General features: G+C 34.7%; 3 protein-coding genes across 4 annotated transcripts; 1 reads left to right on the forward strand and 2 right to left on the reverse strand.

Annotated features, from left to right (window-relative positions):
- Positions 1–3,353: 3,353 nt before the first annotated feature.
- LOC108347284 (ribonuclease 1) lies at positions 3,354–4,256 on the reverse strand. Its single transcript, XM_017586453.1, has 2 exons — positions 4,001–4,256; positions 3,354–3,828 (listed from the first exon to the last, which is right to left on the reverse strand). Exons 1-2 carry the CDS (start codon positions 4,250–4,252, stop codon positions 3,409–3,411), a joined length of 672 nt encoding a protein of 223 aa, XP_017441942.1. The 5' UTR covers positions 4,253–4,256; the 3' UTR covers positions 3,354–3,408.
- Positions 4,257–11,026: 6,770 nt separating this feature from the next.
- LOC108347391 (putative zinc transporter At3g08650) lies at positions 11,027–15,178 on the forward strand. Of its 2 annotated transcripts, XM_017586594.2 has the most exons (6): positions 11,027–11,236; positions 11,334–11,805; positions 12,170–12,454; positions 12,893–13,021; positions 13,637–13,734; positions 14,091–15,178. In XM_017586594.2, exons 2-6 carry the CDS (start codon positions 11,362–11,364, stop codon positions 14,902–14,904), a joined length of 1,770 nt encoding a protein of 589 aa, XP_017442083.1. In that variant the 5' UTR covers positions 11,027–11,236; positions 11,334–11,361; the 3' UTR covers positions 14,905–15,178. The 2 variants fall into 2 exon arrangements, with proteins under 2 accessions (XP_017442083.1, XP_052724743.1); XM_052868783.1 differs by having other exon boundaries at positions 11,027–11,805.
- A 720-nt stretch (positions 15,179–15,898) lies between these two features.
- On the reverse strand, positions 15,899–17,430 carry LOC108347392 (protein RETICULATA-RELATED 3, chloroplastic). The gene has a single exon (XM_017586596.2). It carries the CDS (start codon positions 17,097–17,099, stop codon positions 16,179–16,181), a length of 921 nt encoding a protein of 306 aa, XP_017442085.1. The 5' UTR covers positions 17,100–17,430; the 3' UTR covers positions 15,899–16,178.
- Positions 17,431–17,474: the final 44 nt, after the last annotated feature.

Here is a 17,474-nt window from a genome sequence, read left to right on the forward strand (position 1 = left end):
TTTATATCGGTTAAAAAATGCTTTTAATACTAGTTTTTGAACCAATATAAACATATTGATATAGAAAGTATTTGACTTTTTATACCGGTTCTAGAATTGGCATAAAAGTTTCGATTTTTATACTAGTTCTAAAATCGGTAGATAAATTTTGCTAGGAGAAGGATAAAATTGAATATGACACACTTTTTCTATTGATTAAAATCCAAACCGAAAAATTATAACTTTTAAATTGGTTATGACTCTAACAGATATTAAAAGTCTGAACCGATACAATAACAACAATTACAAAAAGTATTCCATTTTTTATACAGGTTCCAAAACCATCATAAAAGTTTCAATTTTTATACCAATTCTAAAAATGTGTGTAAGACTAACTTTCTATATCGGTTAAAGTCCCAATCGGTATAAAATTAAGATATTTTATACCGATTATGACTCTAATAGGTATAAGAAATTTGAATTTTATACTAGTTAAGGCTATAACCAGTATAAAAAGTCATACTTTTTATACCTGTTAGAGCTATAACCGATATAAAAGTCAAAATTTTATACTTATATTGTAATGACTAGTATAAAAAGTGGTGTTTTTTTTCAATATCATATTTGTATGTGCTACCATCCAAATATAGACTTACATAAAATTCAATCCTAGAATACAGTCATGTAACGAGAAAAATAATGAATATTGTTTCTATTATTTATACATCAAAAAGTTCTTAAACTCAATATATAACAAATACATTTAATATTTACCTAACATCATCTATACTTAAAAGAAATGTAGCTCACTTCCCCCGAACATCCTTTGTAATATGTTGCTTCATTGGAGACGTGTTACCGAATATCTACACAAGGAACTCAGTTTGAATTAAATTATAATAATAATAGCTTAAGATGTTCACCTTACCAAATTTCATGAGTCAACGACATTTACGGATATGATTTTCTACATGTGCCTCAAGACATAATATCTACGCTTAATGCTTCCTGGTTGTCTCAAGCACTACAAGTTAAATTAAAAAAGTATCAAAAAATTTATAATTGTATTTCAATAGTCTAAAAGATTAACTACTTATTGTTGGTGCAATGAATTGCAACTTTTTTCTAGAGGTGATATGTGTTCCATGCAACCTCGAAAAAGCTTCAACCACTCTCTAAAGTTAAATGTACATTGAAATAAGTGTCTAGTATGAAACTTAGTAAAATCAAATATCTATACACAACAAATAAATAATTAAAAAATTTACGATATTAGTGTACTTTTAATTCTCAAAGTGTGAGATTTCTTGTGTAATGAATACAAAAGAACCACAAAAGACTCTTGGGATTAAGTTTTGTGAATAAAATCAAATCTTTCATAGCTTTTATCGTGTTGAATCTTAAACTTGTTCTAATTGTGCACTAGTAAAAATTTGGCTTTTTACAGCGCACATTATGCCACGGTTCACTAGAAACCGCAGCATAATGGTGCGCGGTGGCAGTTTTGTAAATAAATCGAAGGAATATACGCCAGTCAACCATCCCCTTTGACGCCACGTCTGAAAAAAAAATTAAATAACAACCTATATGCCGCGGTTCTCAAAGTAACCGCAACCTATTCTCCTACATGAAATAAATTTAAAATGAATTTGAAATATTTAGAGGAATATACCGCGGTTGCCCTCCGAACCGCGGTATATAGCTTAAAAATAATTTTAAAAATGCCATCTTCTACCGCGGTTGCCGCCGAACCGCGACATATAGTTTAAAAATAATTTTAAAAATGTCATCTTCTACCGCGGTTGCCGCCGAACCGCGGCATATAGTTTAAAAATAATTTTAAAAATGTCATCTTCTACCGCGGTTGCCGCCGAACCGCGGCATATAGTTTAAAAATAATTTCAAAAATGTCATCTTCTACCGCGGTTGCCTCCGAACCGCGGCATATACTTTAAAAATAATTTTAAAAATGTCATCTTCTACCGCGGTTGCCGGCGAACCGCAGCATATAGTTTAAAAATAATTTTAAAAATGCCATCTTATACCGCGGTTAAGTAGTGAACCGCGGTAGATTCCCCAGTCAGAGTTAAAAAATAAAACTTTGGAACAATATCGTCTTGTTCGCGCAGACGCTCTGGACTTCGAGTTTTCTTCTCCCGTCGACCACCCATCTCAGTTCCTTGTTTCTTCACCGTTTAAACTCAAAATTGTTCGGTCATTTCCCATTTTTGACGATAAAAAACAGTTTTAGCCGATCAAAATCGTTTGAAACGCCTGTCATTCCTCTCCGCTGCCATTCCCCTTTGTTGCACCAAGCTTTTTCGCCGCCCCTGTTCCAGGTATTTATGCCATTTTACATTCTTAACATGATTTCTTCATTAGTGGTAACTTTAACAAATTTTGATTTTTTCCCAAATGTTGAATTCATATACACTAATTAATATGAATTGTCTTTTGCAGAGATTCAAGACACTACTATATGCAGGTCTGTTTTTGTGGTAGTGAATATCACAAAAACAGACCTGCAACTTTAAAAAACTGTAGGGGAATATGCCGCGGTTGTAACCCCAACCGCGGCATATAGTGGACAAATTTTTTTTTTTTAAAAAGGATTTAGGCAGCGGTTCTTTGGACAACCGCGGTATATTCTGCAACCTATATACCGCGGTCATAACCGCGGCATAAAGTCTCTGACTTACTACTGCGGCTGAATATGCCGCGGTTCGTAAACCGCGACGTATAGTGAAAAATAACCGCGGTAAAAGCCCCTCGCTGCACTAGTGGTGTCTTTAAATTATACTATGTGAAGGGTAAGCTATGTTAGAATACTCTTGAGTAGTGATTTTATTATCTTATAATTGTGTAGTTGGGATAACTTGTGACATATATTCATTGTGAGATAGTTTGGTGTAGTTGCATTGAGTTAGTCTTTTTTTCACCAAACGAGCATTGTACTTCTCAATGGTTTCATAAGCCTTGTATTTTATTGTATAAACCGATTTGTATATATTTTTTTTCCAAGTAGCAGAGTGACTAACTTCCAAGTACTATTCTTTTCTAATAACTTTATTTTAAAATTCATGGCTTGTTGTCATTTTTGTTAATTAATGTCTCATATACATAGGAATGTATAATTATAATGTTTAGACTTGTGAAAAAGGTTTTATAACCTGCTAAATGATAATAAGGTTTAATCACGACTCTAGTTCATTTTCTAAGGGCAGTTGAAAAGATCTAAATTCTCTATACAATGAACTCTAGTTAATTTTATAGTTTTATTATGATTAAAAAGTACTATCATCATCAATGCATGATGTACTTTTATTTGTATATAAGTATTCAAAATTGATGCAACAACATTACACGAAGAAAAATTGAAACGAAAATGAGTTTCATTTATTAAATATTATGGAAGCATAAATTGATACATCATTTTGGGAACAATAAATTGCCATCACCACAAGAACCATGAGGATTCGGACAATTTCTGTACGAGGTTGCATTGGACGTTAAGCAAATCCTTATTTCATAAAGAGCACTAACATTTTTTTTGGAATCCGTATAACATACAACCTGAGGATCATGCTCAGTGTGTTTCTTTACTGCTTCAAGAACCGAAGTTACACTATAAACTTCTTTCGCTTTTGGGACAATTTTTTCCTTTGTAAGGATTTCCAATAGGTCGTTTTGCTTATAAATATGCAACGCCGTTTTGAAGTATTCTAGTTTTGGGAACTGCGCCTCAGAAATCACTCCATGCGCCTGCCACTCGGATCTCCAAAATATAAAATTTTTCCCAATTAAATTTGGCCAATCCAACCCAAGTTCTTTTTCCACGGGCTTTAAATCCTAAATAAATACAATTTTTTTTATCAAAAACAGGGCATACATTAGTATATAATACATTAGTATATATTCATAATTTTTTCTTTCGTATCATCAATTAATAAAAAAATAGTAAAATTCAATTAAAAAACATAAAAAATGTTTAGTATGAGGTATCAAAAGAAGATATACTCACTTCCTCGACAAGTAGACTGCCATTTGGTGCTTGTTGACTTGGTTGTGGCCATAGTCCATGAATAATGAATTTCTTTGGTATTTTGCCGGGACAGTGAAAGGTTTTATGTTCATCTATTTGCTTATTGCAATAGCCTTTTGGCCATGTTTGAGGAAAGCTAAAATAGTCGTAAGCAATACATGATTTGGGTACTTCTAAGAGAAGAAAGAGAGAGAGGACAAAAACCAAAGACATGATATTACCAAATCTCATATACTACTTTGATTTACAAGTCGAGAAGTTAAACTATATTTATAGGAACTCAGATTATAACAAGACAAAAGAGTTAGTCTCAACGTTTAAGTTCATTAATCACATTCATTTTAAAACTATTTTCATCCAACCCTAGTTAATTCTACTTTTAAAAATAATCAAAATAATAATTATAAGAGTATTTTCTAAATACTTTATCTGCCTATTAATTCTCCATTTTCTCTTAAAAAATATTTCTTATTTTCTTAATTTCTAGGATAGCATACTTCTTTTAATTATATTTTTTATTTATAATGGTAGGTAGATGTACATATTGAAATAGGAAAACTAAATGATATATACTGTATAAGTCACTTAAAATTATTTTAAGATAGAAAAGTAAAGATTTAATATTAATTTTGGTCTCTAGTTTCGTTAGGTGTGTTCAAAGTGGTCTTCCTAACTTTCAGAAGTTCATAGTGGTTCTATATTTTGTAAAAATAATTTAAGTTGGTCCTTTTTGTTTACGGCATTAAAAACGCTAACGGTCTAATGTCCACCCTAGCCAAAAGTAAATGAGTTGTTCAGTTATTGATTGTGTGGCAAGCTCAGTCCAATTGACTTGTAGATGTTAAAAGTTAAAGTTATTCACTTGAAAAAGTTAAATTTAAGGTTAAAGAAAATTACAATTAGGTTAGAAGCAATCCACCATCAAAATTTCAGAAACAGAACCCAAAGAACCCTAAAACGCAATATGATAGATTCCAAAAACTCCAAAAGTGCAAGATCATAATACAATTGCAAATAATCCCAAAACGTGAAATCAGAAAACAAAATCCCAATTCAAAAACCCTAACCCCAAATCGCATTAACAATCTACAGAGGAGAAACAAAACCAAGAAATTTCCAAATCAGAACCCTCAACCCTAAACGAAAACCCTAAAATCCCCCAAATCACAAGATCATGAAGAACCTAAACCATTGTGCCACCAATCTGCAGAGAAAACAAAATAGAAACTCAATCCAAGGAAGGAAACCCAACGTCGCGAGATCAGAATCCCAAAAATAAAACTTTAATTCAGAGCCCTAATACGAACAAAACAAGAACAAGAAGAAGGAAAGAAGAAATGTTCCCTGCGATGCCAACCCAAAAACAAAGGATAGGAATGAGGAGGGTGTCTCCTTGTGCGACGAGGAACCCACGATGTTGGGTTTGTTCGAGAAAAAGGAAGTCCCGAAAATGAAAGAAATAGTTTCTAAAACTCTGATTAAGGTAAATGGTAAATTGACCTGAGCTTGCCACGCAATCAATAACTGGAGATTACATAGAGAAAAACATTGTTAGCATTTTTAACGCGTAAGCAAAAAGGACCAACTTGAACCATTTTTACAAAATATGGGACCACTATGAACTTTTGAAAAATAGAAGGACCACTTTGAACACACCTAATGAAACTAGGGACCAAAATTAGTATTAAGCCAAAAGTAAAACAATTTTATTCATTTTTGTACAAGAATAAGTTAAACGCACTAGTTCAGTGAAGGCATACGACAACGGCTATTTTCAAGTTATGGCAACGGTTTGAAAATCGAGACATATTAAGACCAAGTTAAAAAGGAGGGGCAGTTTGGCTTCGATTACAAATTGAAGCAAAAAAAAAACCAGTTTTCCTCAATTAAAGAAAACTAAAGCACTAAACTAAAAAAAATGGGTTTTTGGTGACGGTTCTACATACCATCATTGTTTTTGAAGGAACCATTGTCATAGATGTTAAAATTAAATAATTATTTAAACTATGATATGGTTTATGGCCTTAGTTGTTTTTTAAACAGCTACCAAAAGCCTTTTATGTTTCGGTTATTCTGACAATCGCTGTCATAAGTCCAACTGGACAATTGAAGATTCAATACTTATAAATTATTAGTATCGTCTACTCTTATATTCATTTTTTAAAAGTATACATGTCTTCAAAAAACTTGGAGACAGTAAATAATTTTGTATTGAATCTCAAATGGGAAACTAAGGCTAATTCAATACAATAATATATTTAAGCATACAATTAATCACATATCCAACATACAAAAAATGAACAACCTACTACAAAATTATATAAAATTACATGCTCATATTAAAAAGTAAACTTTAAACATAATAATAGGAACTTGGGAGCATTTAAAGGCAGACAACAGTGGAGAACGGTGCAACAACCTGCGTTTTGGAATGGTACAAAATCCCACCGCAAAAAAACAATACATGAACACAAATGCAAATAACATAGTAATCTTAGAAACCAACGCAAACTCAAAAATGGAAAAAAAAAGGTCACGAACGAGGAACCGAAGCTCACTATACCTACTACAAAGAATCGCGATCACGAACGAAGGAACCAAAGCTCACCACGAATCGTGATGACAATGTTCATACTAGTAACAACGACACTCGAGGCAATGACCACAACGTTCAAAGCAGTGACAAAGCACAAGTATAGCGACGTTGGTTCGCACAGAAGCAACAAAGAAGAAAATTGTAAATGGGTTTGTGAGTTTTTGTGAATTTTTAATCCCAAGAAGAGATATTGCCTCGATTATTTTAATAGATGAAGCAATAATAGGTCTATGGCTTCGGTTTTACTAAAAACTGATTCCTAAAACCTGCCAAAAAAATTAAAAAATATAACTTCCACTGACAATTTTGAAATTTGGTTCAAACTTTTAATATCGGTTCTTCATGAATTTGAACCATAAAGTCTTTATGGCACTGATTCTCATAAAACTTGAGGTCGTATGTGCTTTTCAGACAATAAATTAAATAACAATAAATGAAAGACTTATGAAGGTAGTTCTGGAAAGAACCAAAGTGAAATACTAGTTCATAAAGGTGTCAATATGAGATATCAATTTTCAAGGGAGAATGTTAGGATCATATGGCAATGGTTACAAAGAACCAGAACTAGAGATGTGAAAACAGGCCACCTGGCCCGACCCGACCCGGCCCACCACGGATTGATCACTTAATGAGCCAACCCAACCCGACTCATTTATTAGCGAGCCAGAATAATTCGAACCCGGTCCGACCCACCACGGGTTGGTGGATAAACGGGTTGGTTCACTAGCTTATTTAATTACAATTTTTTTAAATAAAAAAAATTACAAACTTTCTATAATTCAAATCTAAACAAATTTCACTCCCAACATGGGTGTTTAATTAATTTTGAAAATAAGGAACTTAAATAATTTTTTCAAGCAAAAACAAAATAATATTTTTTTTTATAAAATTAAAATTAAATTTTAATAAAATAAAATTAGGTAGGTGGGTTGGTGGGCCAACCCGGCCCACCACGGGTTCAACCCGCATTAGCCGGGTTTAAATGAGTCGGGTTTAAATCTGACCCTCATAAAAAAAATACCATTTTTTCAAACCCAACCCGGCTCAAACCCGTGGTGGGCCGGGTTAGCCCGCAGGTTGTGACCCATTTTGACAGCTCTAACCGGAACCATAGGCCTTATTCAGAGTGTTATTAATTTAAAATATCAATTTCAGTCTACAGTTGTCTGTTTCACAAAATCCTATGACAGCGGTTCTTTAAACAACCGAACCGATGCAATAGGCCCTAACATTTATGGATTTGGTTTTTTTTTAATCAAGATTTATATGTTTGCAAAAATTACAAAAATATCATTGCACCGACTTATACTTCGATTTTGTCAAAATCAAAATATCATAAACGCCTTAAAAGCCTTATTTTGTATTAATGACTATTATAAAAAAGGAACGAGAATATAAAAATTTATAAATTTCATTCTAATTCAAATTCTTTACTGATTTTTAAAGTGTCATAGTATGTTAAACATTAAAATTACATTGTATTAATATATTAAAAGTTTATTAATATATTTTAAAACATAAAAATTAGTGTTTATCTGAAATTTGTAATGACAGGAACAATACGAATACTTAGTAAAGAATTCAAAATTTGTATTAAATTTTTCATACAATTTAATATAATTAGCCCATCTTATTCAACTATTCTAGTATATGATAATGTCATTAATGTCAAATCTAAAATAAATATAAAAAAATTCAAAATAACATAAGTAGAAGAACATCCGCTTTGTTTGTGGAAAAAAATGTAAAGATTTGTGATTTTTATTCTTCAGAGCACGTATTAAATTTGTAATAAATAGTGGTTGTTTTACTTAATAATGGTAAATGAATCTATTTAATATAATTAATGCACCTTATTTAATTATTCTAATGTAGGACAATGTCATTAATGAGTTAAATATTTTATTCTCGATTAGTTAATAGGTTATATACAGGAAAAAGGAAAGGTAGAAATGTGAGTGTGTGTTGTGAGAGAAAAATAATATTTGTGTGGAAAGTTTATGAGAGTTTGAGATACATTAGAAGGGTAATTTTTATCAAGGAAAGGAAGCAGTGAAAACCAAAGTAAGGAGAGTTATTTTTTTTTTTATATGATGTTAGTATGTTCTTTTCGTTGGTGATGATAATTTTTGGAAGTAAGGATATGTTCTTTCAATGATGGGAAACTCTATATTGATGGTTTGTGGTATGATTACACAAAGCAATTTTGAGGTATGTGATTTTGTTTTCACTTGATCAATTTTTTTAATTTTTGTGTTGTCAAGTGGCCATAAGCAAACGTTGTGATGCTTATGGTCCATAAGTTTTGTTGCATTTTGTGTAGGCATAAATACACATAACGTTTTCTATGCAGAATGATGTTAGCAACTTTATAGTTTGATAGTATATAAATGTTTAATATATGATGAATTTTTATACAAAATTTGTGCATAAGTGTTGATTAATTGCAAAATAGAAGGTTATCGTGTTGTTTGAGTTTATTATGGATTGTTTCCAGTTGGTCCAAGTTGTATGGACATTAATCTGGGTTGCTTATGGTTATAGTCGAGTTATTGATCTCTGTTTTAATCTAGATGTATTGTTTAATTGTTAAGTATGTTATTTGCTTCAAATTTGTGCTACTTGCTTTGAGACTGTGTTGTTTATGTTGTGATTCATGTCATTTTAGGCTTTTACTCTTTGTTGTTTAGTTTAAGTCTGTACGATAAGTGGTTTGCGTGTTGCTTTAAGCTTAGAACATGTTGTTCAAGTCTGATATGGGTTGTTCTAGTCTATTGTCGTGTTGTGTTTGTGAGTTATTGTGTTGTGTTTTGGAATGGTCTCGTGCTATTTTTGGTTTGTTGTCATGTTATGTTAGTTTGGTCGGGTTGGGTTACTTTGGCTAAACTAGGTTACTTTTGGTCGGACTAGGTTTGTTTTGTCGAGATAGGTTACTTTGTGCCGAGTTGTATTGGTTTTGTTGGGTTGGGTTTGTTTTTATCCCAAGTTGAGTCATCCTTTGGCCAAGTTAAGTTAGTCTGTCGTGTTGTGTTGTTTTGTGTTAGGTTGAGGTTGTCTTGACCAAGTTGTGTTAGTGTTTTTTATTGAGCTGTTTTGTTTATGATCGAACTATGTTGTTTGGACCAATTTCTTTTTTGCCTCGCTTTAGAAGTTTTAGAACTCGTTTTATATGTTTGAGAGGTCGGCCATGAGGTTTTTCACCTTGGCCAAGCTGTTTGTAATGGTTGTCAAGTTGTGTGTGTTATTGGTCGTGTTGTTTTGTTTCGTTGTCAAGTTGTGTACGTTGGTTGCTAAGTTATGCTTAAACATGGTTGAGTTGTTTGTTGTTGGTTTAGTTGTTTGATGTGATGTGCCTCGTCGATTTAGTTATCACCAGGAGACACAATTGATTGTTATCTCTTCTTTATATAACCGTAAAACTAAGTTTTATTCCTTTTCGCTTTAGTCTTTGGTAAGCTAGGGAAAATGGTCATTTTTGCTTGAGGCTTTTATAAGCCAAAGAAAGGGGAGGTTCCAATTTTGTTCCTTTTCACCTGAGGCTTTGGTAAGCTGGGAAATATGGAGATTTTGCCCGTAAAGCTTTGAATCTTTGGTAAACAAGCAAAGATTTTACTCGTAAAGCTTTTGGGAACCAGAGGAAATGAATCTTGACCGTGATGCTTTGGTAAGCAGGCAGGATGACTCTGACCGTACTACTTTGGTAAAGAGGTGGGGTGACAGTAGGTTACGGAGAATGAGTTATTGATTCGATATTACTCAGTGGTAGTATGTTTTCGTGTTTCATGAATGTAATCTTGTCCACAAATTCATGTTCAAGATCCCACTAAATTTATATATATATATATATATATATATATATATATATATATATATATATATATATATATATATAAATAAGGATTAAAAATTTGAGAAAATTTCTATGTATTTAATTTTGTGAAGTGTAAGTAATTTTTATTTTAATGTATTACTCACAGGTAATTATCTAGTTAATGATTTTAGAATTTTAATTTTATTTTAAGTTTCTTTATTATGTTTCAAAAATAGAAGTGAAATTGTGTAATATTTGACGAAGAAGATAAAGTTGACCGAGTGAAGAAAGTAACGAGTCAATGAAAATCGAAAAGAAAACATTCCTGCCATTCAATTCTTACCAAATTCATTGCCAAAAATTACAAATATTTATTATCAAAAACAAAGTTAATAATTCGTATTAAAAATAGCAGGAAAATATATTTCAATAAAAAGATATTCACTTTTAGATATTTAAAATTTTCCTCAAGACACGTGTCGGAATATGTAATCAAAAGTAGTTAACTATATTCTAATAATTATAATAATATATAATTATTATTATTAGTATAGTGAGAAAAGATATATTTGTAGGCACTAGGGTTTTGAATTGAGTCTTGTCGTTTTCTTTTGGTTTTGTTGTCATTCTCCGTTCTTCACCCAGCAATAACCAATTACACATTATTTATATATTTCAATTTTGATTTCGCATATCATTTTTTTTTGTTTTTGAAGATGATTTGATATGATCATAGGATGTCAAGTTTGGGGAAGTTCATGTCAACGATTTGCCCATTCCCATGGTTTTTAATTTTTATCCAATAAATGTGAATATCTGCATCATTCTTTCTGCATTTTTTTATTTCACCTCAATTATTTGGTATGGACAAGTAATTTGTGCAAAATTCGATTTGGGGCCTCTAGGTAGTTGGCAAGCATTTTCCAACACAACATGGCTCCTAATCCGAGGCTCAAGTTGGTTGTTCCATTCTTCATGTTACTGTTAATGCTTCTTTCCTTTGGTTGTTCCAATGCTGAATTGGAACAGGAGCTCGGAGCTGCTCCTCATAAGAAGGTAATTGTTGGGACTGGTGGGGAGAATTCCCTCAAGTTAGAGGAAATCAATGGCAGAAAAGGTGGAGGCAGTAGTAGAGTTTCCGTTTCCACGGTTGCATTGTTCACCTTAGCAATGGCAGCTGCCACTGGTTTAGGGGCTCTGCCCTTCTTCTTTGTGGAGCTTGATCCACAATGGGCAGGGTTGTGTAATGGAATGGCAGCTGGTGTTATGTTGGCTGCAAGCTTTGATCTCATACAGGAAGGTCAATATTATGGTACTGGAAATTGGGTTGTCATTGGGATTCTAGCTGGTGGCACCTTTATTTGGTTGTGTAAGAAGGTAGTTACCGCACCACTATCTTTCTTAACTGCTGCTTCTATAAACATTTATTTCTCTTAATCCTTGTTATGATGAATTTGTATAGCATTTTGATTATCTATTTTACTCACATGTTTATGCTTGATAGATAAGAAATTCCTTAAGGGTGCATGACGTGTTAGTAGTAAATGTGGCACTGTTTTCTTGGGGTAGGAATAACCCAGACTTGAAATTTTCTTGTTTCTTGGAATTTCTATTCTGAAAAACGGTTTGCATCCAATTTTAAGTGATCCTTGCACTTTAAAGGATTTCATAAGATGGATATTTTGTTGTTATATAGTTTTCATGGTCTCGTTTGTGTCTCACATAACCTATTGTATTTCAGTTTCTTGAGCTATATGGGGAAGTAAGCATGTTGGATATAAAGGGTGCCGATGCAACTAAAGTTGTTCTTGTAATTGGAATAATGACTCTCCATTCTTTTGGGGAAGGATCTGGGGTTGGGGTCTCCTTTGCTGGCTCAAAGGGTTTCTCTCAAGGTTTATTGGTAACTTTGGCTATTGCTGTGCATAACATTCCAGAGGGATTGGCTGTAAGCATGGTGCTGGCATCAAGGGGTGTCTCTCCACAGAAAGCTATGTTGTGGAGCGTTATTACATCTTTACCTCAGGTACATATTAATCTGAAAGTTAAGTCATTATTACATTATGAAGGGGAAATAAAATGGCTGTAATGGATACATATTAATCTGAAAGTTAAGCCATTACATTGTATAAAATGGCTGTGTTGTGATAACATTTAATAACAGTTTGCCTAGTACAGCTTACTTCTTTTGTAGCTAAAATAGTATCATTAGGATAGTCTCAGATTAATTAGGTTTATCCACAGTTCCATGTCGGTAACATAGCATGAGTGGATATTATACTGCTAAAACTTGCCTAGAATATACTGTATAGAACTTTGGCGGTATGTTTTATTTGTTAAATTCAGCTGAAGAAACTTTATTCTGTTGGAAATAATTCTTTCCAATTCTGCTATGGATTTTGAAAACTTGTATCTGACGTCTTTCGTCTTTGCCTTATACCATCTCATGCATGTGTTAATGCAGCCAATTGTAGCCGTTCCTTCATTTATTTGTGCTGATGCATTTAGTAAGTTCCTGCCATTTTGTACTGGGTTCGCTGCTGGATGCATGATCTGGATGGTTGTTGCAGAAGTGCTTCCTGATGCATTCAAGGTATGTATGTCTATTAAGGGTTTGTTTCGATTGAGAAAATGTTTTTTATTTGGTTGAAGAAAACATTTTTTCAAAGTAAACATGATATTAATTTTTCTCAAAATTGGACCCTCTATTCCTATCACCTTGCATGATACTTTAATGAATTCAAGTTGATTTTCCATAACTACAATTTTTTTTTCTTTGTATTTTACAAATGGTAAAGTACTCAATAACATCTTTAATTTGAACCTTCAAATTTAAAAATAGTAATATATAGCAGTACTATTGGGTTGCGATACCAAGCCTCTATTTGGAAATGATTTGCCTATTTGTGTGATCATAAGGCACAATCATTGTATATACTTTATGAAAACTTCTTCTGTGTATGCTTTTTACAAGTCAAAGGTGCTCTAATGTATTTTTCCGTACTAAAGGATTTGCTCTCTTCCATTCAATAAGTTTGACTTGGAATTTGGAAACAATATAGTCTGTTGGAAGAGGGATGATAATGTCTGCATTATTTATCGTCTGATTACTTCCATGGATTTGTGGGACTTCAGCTCTTTTGGCAACACCTATTTGCAGTATGTTGTATTCAGATATATAATATCTTTCTCATACTTTGGTATACAGGAAGCCTCTGCTTCACAAGTTGCATCGGCTGCAACAATTTCGGTAGCATTTATGGAAGCTCTAAGCACCCTTTTTCAGAATTTCAACCGTGACAACAAGTGAGTGTATGTTATTTTTAATCAGCTACGCAGTATTCGGTTACGAAAATGCTAGTTGCTGCTTGCTGGATGGCCAAAATTCTGATTAGTATTATCTAATCCAAATAACTAGCCTATAATCTAGTTGAATTTTCTAAAATTTGGCGGTTTTTTCAAGTGTGTAGGCATTACTCACTCGGTTTTATACTTGAATGATACTATTAAATCTCATTGCTAAAGTTGGTTGATTTTGTTGCGCAATTTGGAAGATCAGAAATGTTGCTTCAGCTTTTTGAGTATTGGCTTGAAAACTTTTAGTATTCCCATCAACCCTACAATGCAACTCACTTTTGTTATCTTAATTTTTCTTGTTACAGCTCTGAGGATGGTTCTGGCTTCTTTGTTTCATTACTTTTTGGCCTTGGCCCATTACTTGGTGGGATTATTCTGGTTGTACTTGCTCTTGCTCTTCGTCTTCGGCATACTATCCTGATGGGTATAGCATGTGGTATTGCCTTTGTTCTTGGTGCCTGGCGACCAGTGCAGCTAATTTTGTCTTCAAAATTAGGATTTGTTCCTGTTGTGTTACTCCTCGCAACGGGCGCTGCTTTTGTTCATTTTTCGAGCTCTAGTGTATTGAAGGTGGCAGCTCGCAAGAAAACCTCAGTCAATGACTTGCCTTCATTAACAGGCTTCCCTATGAGTGTTCAAACCCTTCAATCATTTGTATCATGTGGTGCAGTTGCGCTACATGCTTTGGCTGAAGGACTTGCGCTTGGAGTAGCTGCACCAAAAGCTTATGGATTTGGTCGTCACATGGTCGTTCCAGTCTCTCTACATGGTCTCCCCCGAGGTGCAGCTGTCGCTAGCTGCATCTATGGTGCTACTGATAGTTGGCATGGTTCTCTTGCATCAGCTGCCATAATTGGATTTGTGGGTCCAATATCAGCAATTGGATCTATTCTTGCTGGGATTGACTACAGTGGCCTTGATCACATAATGGTCCTGGCTTGTGGTGGAATAATTCTAAGTTTTGGAAATGTAGTTAAGAGAGCACTTAGCTTGGACAAGAAAAAAAGCACATGTGGCCTCGTTATGGGAATTGGGTTTGCTACCTTATGCCTAACGTTCACTAAATTAGTTTGCTTGCACACACCTTACTGCAATTCTGCACCAGAGGCTGTCAGATAAGAAGATTGTGCTGCATTTCATGCATCCTCAATTGTTATAGGCTTACATCAGGTAGTACATATGTTTCTATAGTTTGTTCTCCCAACAAATGTTGCATAATATTGAAGAGTTCGGAGAAATTGTAAATAAAGCGAGACTAGATATTTTTTGGAGTGTAGGAAGAAATGTCCAAAAGAGAACTTGAGACAGATATACAGTGACACTTTCATATAAAACCTGTAATATAGAACGTATCATGCACCGTATAAATTGCATGGCCATGTAGAACTAATCAGATTCTTTTTCCTCATTTGGGCTGTTATAAATAGAGCCCACGTTTTAATCTCTATCGTAAACTAGCATGTTGCAACTTGCTTAGACTTTCATTTGCATGTTTCTCGTGTTAAGGAAGTTCTATAAAACTTTCTTACTGTCAAATATTCCCCTATTAAAGTAACTAAAACAATTATTGAAATTAGTTAATCAGTTAATAAATGAATTACATTTTGTTGACTTGTACTTATCAAATCTCGCTCTATAATCTGATTGGGTCGCCACGGATCCTATCCGATGATAGAAAAGGTTTAGTTGCTGATTGGTTGCTGTAGTCCCCTTGGCTTGCTTTAAATGTAACGTACGTCCACATCAGTACAAGTCCCACCAGCACGTGATGTGAGATTAAAAATATACAGCGATCTCATGCAAAAGAAAATGATTCCATTATAATAATGATCATGTAAAGTAACAGTATCTTACCACACTTCTTAAATTTTCGATTTTTTTCTTAAAATCATCCCTCCTATTTCACAATTTTCTACCTCTCTCGTGATCGTAAACTACAATTGCAAGACCAAATATCAATGGATGCACCTCGTAAAAAATCTTAAGGCCAAATTTTGTGCTGGCTGCAACAATGTTAAGATCAGTAGAGAAAGCAGATAATATCTTTTTGACATTGTATCACATTAGTTAAAATATGTAAAAATTATAAAATCATTGAATAAGAAGCAAAAGCTACTTAGAAATCTAAGTTTCTTCAATAAAGACTTTTTCCCCTGATAGAGAATGTTTTTAAAGTATTTATGGCGGTGAACAGTAGTATTTGATTTGAAGGTCAGAAATGAAAGCACCTGATATAATGATAAACAGAGCATGTTATTGTTCTGAGGCAAAGATGGCAAGTCTTGATGATTCAATCCTAAAGCCGAAGCAAGTAGCAGGTAATTATAAGCACTCCAAAGTTAAAAATAAAAAGAAAAAGAAGAAAGTGATGATAATGAGTTGTGGTGAAGATCCTATTTGGGTTGAGGAACAGAAAGAGCCTGAGAACCAGTGAACCTTGCCAACATGACAAAGGTCATCCCTCCGACAACATTGTTGGCCAGTCTGAGAGCCAAAACAGAGGATTTGAACACCAAAGGAGAAACGCACTTCTCCAACAGAAACTCCAAGCCATTAAGACACTGGTACCTTAAATTGCTGCTCACACCCATGTGCGCCGCCCAGGTAAGCGCATTGAGAAGGGTAGGGGGGGCCTTGTTCGGGGACTCGAACGTGGGGTCCACCCTCTTCCTCACCGCGATCAGCCCGTTCGAAATGGCGGTCCCGGCAAGGCCAGCAGCCAGGCCCACCAGCGCAAACAATCCTCCCTTGTACACTAGAGTCCCACACCGCTCCACTACTCCGTAGGGACCAGGTTCGAACATGTGGCTGCTGGGACACGTGGCGAACAACCAAGGAAGGGTGGAAGACGAGGACAAGGTTGGCGCCAAGAGGTACATCAGAATGAAATTCAGAATGGACCCCACAACCAGAGTGGAGAAGACGAAGTCCAGTTCGTTGAGTCCGAAGTTGGGGCGAGTGGCCATGTCGCCGGCGACCGCCGCACTCACACCCACCAACTCCTCCATCAAAACCTTGAAAGGGAATTGTGGGTCCGCCGCCACCCTCGATCTCCATCCGTTTAAAAACAGCCCCAAAACCCCCAATCCCACGCTTTCGCCGTCGGAGTCTCCGCCTCCTCCCCCGCCGCTGCCCCCTCTGGCTCCGCCGCCGTTGTCGCCGCCGGAGAACGAAAGGTGGAGCCTTTCGCTGCGGGGGTGGCGCGGAGACGGGAAGGAATGGGTGTACCGGTAATTGTAATGGTAATGGTGGCGGTGATGAGAAGAGAGAGGAGAGAAACGGAATTGGGCCATGGCTTGCGCTGCCACTGCCATTTTGATTTAAGTTGCTCCTCTCTGTGTGAAAGAAGTGAGATTGAGAGTGAAAATGTAAAGAAGGATTAGAGTGAAGAAGATAACAGTTAGGTGGCAAAACAAGTGGTGGAGCGATATGCGAAAAAAATTAGGAGTTTGGGAAGAATCTCAAACGTGGGAAAGAAAAAAAAAAAAGACCTAATTTTTTGAAAGAGAAAGGAGTGTTTTTTATTGTGTTGTGAGCTGCCACGTGGACTGCCCTCTTTTTCGTATCCAGCCAAGAGAAGAGAAGAGAGTACAATTAGCAGCATATCTAATGACAGTTTGAAGGGTTCTTTTTTACTGAAAAACTTGTTCCTTATTCCTCAGCTCATGAGACTCATATTTACCGTTTCA

The sequence above is a fragment of the Vigna angularis genome, chromosome 9 (assembly GCF_016808095.1).
Source record: "Vigna angularis cultivar LongXiaoDou No.4 chromosome 9, ASM1680809v1, whole genome shotgun sequence".
NCBI classification, from domain to species: domain Eukaryota; kingdom Viridiplantae; phylum Streptophyta; class Magnoliopsida; order Fabales; family Fabaceae; genus Vigna; species Vigna angularis.